This window comes from Hydra vulgaris, chromosome 03, assembly GCF_038396675.1.
Source record: "Hydra vulgaris chromosome 03, alternate assembly HydraT2T_AEP".
Classification (NCBI taxonomy): domain Eukaryota; kingdom Metazoa; phylum Cnidaria; class Hydrozoa; order Anthoathecata; family Hydridae; genus Hydra; species Hydra vulgaris.
The window spans coordinates 67,395,595-67,400,000 of record NC_088922.1 but is presented as its reverse complement, the minus strand read 5'-3'; the positions used below and the strand labels follow the sequence as shown (position 1 = coordinate 67,400,000).

General features: G+C 31.0%; 1 protein-coding gene across 1 annotated transcript in view; it reads left to right on the top strand.

Annotated features, from left to right (window-relative positions):
- LOC105849214 (uncharacterized) overlaps nt 1-3,712 on the top strand; it is a 32,872-nt gene extending 29,160 nt beyond the window's left edge. Inside the window, exon 4 of the mRNA XM_065791975.1 lies at nt 2,776-3,712. Coding sequence (XP_065648047.1) covers nt 2,776-3,366 — 591 coding nt within the window. The 3' untranslated portion in view covers nt 3,367-3,712. The remainder of the gene's footprint in view (nt 1-2,775) is intronic.
- The last annotated feature ends 694 nt before the right edge of the window (nt 3,713-4,406 follow it).

Sequence of the window (4,406 nt, the reverse complement as noted above, 5' to 3'; positions counted from 1 at the left end):
TTGTCAAATTCACCAATTTGAATTTTCCAGAATCAAGTTTTATTCTTCGTTGTTGTTTGATTTCAGGCGCTATCGTCAGACGTAGGTATGAAACTTCATTGATTAGCTGCTTCTTATTGAGCGAGTCCGAAATACTGACAGTTTTTGGAACTCTGGAAACTTGCACTTTTTAAGAAGCTCTAACGTTTTGCCATGTTTTTTTATATTCGTTTTTTTTAACGTTGAATTACCACTAGTTGACGAGCCTTTTTCACCGTAATGAAGAAATCAGCTTCTAGCTTCCTGACTGGTCCAACTTCGCAGGACGCCCTTGCCCATTTCCAACGTTTCTTCTTTTTCTTTCCAGGCAATTTATTAAAGTCTGATTTTAGCAAAAAGGCATTGGTTGTCACCAAATTCTATTCAGACATTGTTTGTATCGATGTAGTTCCACATATTTTTACACAATTATCCAGCTTTGTGATATCAGACTCTTATCCAAGATTTGTCAGTGGCGTGTGCTCAGTTTTGACGTCTGTTCTAGATCTGACGTCTGTTCTAGATCAGGATCTTTACGTAAGTCATTATAGTCTAGATTGATGACTGCAAAGAAAAAGTTGATCTATTTTAAATGTCAATTGAGTGTGTCTATAATTTCAGTCAAGATAGCACCAAAAGGCTTTGCTCTGCCACTGTTTAAGGCAGAATTACTTCTAGTTTATTTCAGTTGTGATAAATTGTCTTTAAAAAACTCACTCACAGCGCTCCAGCTTGAATCATATTTAGTATTTTTTAAATTTTAATGCAATTGTCCAGCTCATATCCAAGATTTTTCTGTGACGCCAGCTTAATTTCGCTGCTAGATCAATTTTGGCTTCTAATTCCATAACTGGAAAAATAACAACATCGCTTACACTTCAGAACACGAAAGAGCTAGCACAAGTTTTTTCATGTTTTTGTCCACAGTCTTTTAAAAAAGTCTTAACTTGATTGTCTCCTGGTTACAAACTGTTTCACTATTAAAGCAATGTGATTAAAAATTGCATTAAACATCTGCACCACTTTTTTGCTTCTGTCATTATATGAAAAGCTTTAGAACCAGGTTTTACTAAACTTAGGTGTATCGTCCGTTCAGTTAAACGTGCACCACTTTTCAACTTAGATTTACCAATGAACTTCGGCTCTTTTGGTACACCACCCGCAATTTTGTGAGTTACATTATCGCCTCTAGTTTTGACTAAACTATCCGTTTTCTTAGGAAGATGGATAGGTGTGCGTCAAGACCTTGAATGAAATATCGGTGCTAAAAGAATGGGTTTATGTAACAAAATAAACGTTCAACTGGTCACGTGGGCACTTCATTTGATCATTTAGATAGGTCATTTATACCAGACTGAACGTGCTTCTGGTTACATAAGCGTCTTACTGGTCATGTACGTGCATACAAGGGAGCACGTCTACCTTTGCAACTATTTGCTAAGCTTTTAGCATTTCCCATTTATTTTTGCAATACTTTTGGACATAAAATCTTATTTCTGACCTAAAACGGTACATAACACACAAGTTTCTGTTATATTTAGATCCAGCACACATGAAAACATTTAGAATGATATACTTCACGCATTTCTTTGCACGAAAATATTTTTCACCAAATTTTGGCAGCCATTTTGAAAAAAAAAGCAAATTTTTAAATAAAATTGCTGTTGCAGGCCAAGAGTTCTTTCAGATTTAAATTCAGTGTCACATTTTTCCAATGGAGCAGCTCGTTATAGGAAAACATTTTAAAAAATTTGCTTTCTTTGGTTGTGGGGCTGTGTGATCTGCAACGTTTTACAACACTTTAATAAACTATCGGCTTTATTCTACATTTTTTGAACCTCAACACCTCCTTAGACAGCTCAATACAATTTTTATATTTTTGATAAAAGATTTTGAATGGATTTATGTTTTAAGACAAGGTTTAAATAAGATAAAATTTAAGATGAGGTTAAAGGTATAAAATTTTGGGTGGATTTTTCATGGATAAAAGATTTTGTATGGTTAGCGTATCTATGTTTAAATGCGATTTTACTTACTCCAAAACACACTATTTTTTCATTTAAATCTGGAGTGTCTTTGTATAAAGTGGCCCGGTGTATTTATTATCTAAAAAGCATTTCAATAATGCATCTGCATTTTTTATTAAAATCTATATTTAAAAACTTGAGAAGCTGCATTTTTTTGTGATGATTCAATGATGCATCATGCTGAAAATAATTTACAGTAAATATTTTAGTGTGCGCCGGCTACTTTTATTCTTTGATTACTGCTTAAAAATTTATATAATTATTTTCAATTTAGGAACAAATTTAATAAAGTGCTGAATTCGAGAAACGCTGACTAAAATTTTAAAAGAAAGAGCTAGTGTTTATAAAATAAAGAAGCCTACTTTGCGCAGTTTTTCTTTATTTAAAATAATTCTTCTTATGAGTTTTTTTAAAGCTAATCTTAAAAATGAATGAATCCAATTTTAATGTACTTTTAAGATTTTAAACTTTACGTCGAACCAATTACATTTAAAGCTTTAAAGTAATATATCTAGAAGTGAGAAAAGTTGATATAAACAAATTATTATTTTAATATACAAGCAAACAAATTAAACAAATAAATACGCTGTTTTCTAACTTTTATAAAATATAAGTTTTTATAGTACATAAGTAAAATATTGTTTTAATATATGTAAATAAAAACTCTATTCTGCAACCTAAATTTTATAAAATATTTCTTTACAGAATTGTTTCTAAATTTTTATTTTAGATTTCTTTACCATTAAATAATTTGGGATGCTGGAAAGACGAATCAAACATTGCCATGACAACACTCGAAGGATCATCAACATTACTCGATAATTCCTACAGAAATCGTGTAGATGCTATTAAAAAATGTTATGAGGCTGCCAAAGAACGAGGGTTTACAATATTTGCTGTTCGTGACGGAGGTTTTTGCTCTGCTTGCAATGATGGCGCGTACAGAAAATATGGGTTATCAAATCTTTGTAATGAGAATGGAAAAGGAAATGCAATGTCAAACCAAGCATACGTAATTACTGAAAAACTGTTATATAAGTATGTAGGTTGTTGGAAAGATAGTGATTCCAGAGCCTTAACGCTTTTAGAAGGTTCAGCTGCAGTTCTTGATAACTTTTATCCCTACCGCGATAAAGCTATTACGAAATGTTATATTGCAGCAACTGAACGCAACTATGAAATTTTTGCTGTTCAAAACAATGGCCAATGCTTTGTTGGAAACGGCGTTTCTTACCAAAAGTATGGAATTGCAAACAACTGCAATGCAAATGGTAAGGGTGGTGCTTATGCTAATGCCGTTTACATAGTTAACTTTGAGTAATATTAGACATACGAGAAATTTACCATCTTTGTAATGTTATTTTTATGCATTTTTTCAAGACCATTTTGAGGATTAAAGTCGCTGAACACTTTTATTCAATGCGGAAAACATTTTATAAGTATATAAACGAGTTCTTGTGTAACAGGCAAGACAAACCGAGTCATCTCATGTAAAAGGCTTATTAACAGGTTTATCAACAGAGCGTTATATTGTAGTAGAAGTGACTTTGGCTCTGGCAATTAATCTCGTTATTTGAATATTTTTAGTTTTTTTGACTAAAAATTTTATTTGTTATAGCCTTTTATACCGGTGTCAAAAAATAAATTGTTATATATATTAAAATAAATCTCTTTGTATAAAATCTAATCGGGGAATTAATCTATTTCGAAATAAAACGTGTCGACGAAACAATTTAATTCCCAAAATAAATAATTTTAAATATAATGTCGACTCTTACCAACTAATCTCTGATTAGCAGTCATTTTCAAAAACCTCATTTAAAAATTGAAATACCAAATTAACACCTTAAGCCCTTAATTCAAATACTAAAGGCAAAACATATTTGCTATACCTTAAATGTTAAGGGTATAAGATATTTATAATAACTATAACATTATATTAAAATAATACACTTAAAAAATTCTTGAGTCTAAGAAATGAAACAATAGTATCGAAGGAGAACAAAAGACCATGGATTTATAAATTCATGGTTACGATGAGGTAAAATAGGTCAAAGCAAGTTTAACAGTATAAACTTGAAAAGAACATTCAAGTTATTTAAATTTTTTCATTAAGTGTTGAGCATTAAAGGTCAGTATGTTACAATACTAGCTGACCAATACAGCTTAGTATGTTCCCTGAAAAAAAGTTCAGAAAAATACCAAAATAGCAATTTCTCAAAAACTGTAAAATCTTATTCTTATCATTTGGTGCGTGTAAAGTGAAAAAGGTTTTTTAAAATGTAATAAGTGATAATGAGTTATATCAGTAATTATTTAATTATTTAGTTTTTGAACTGACACGGTAATTAAATTTAAGAC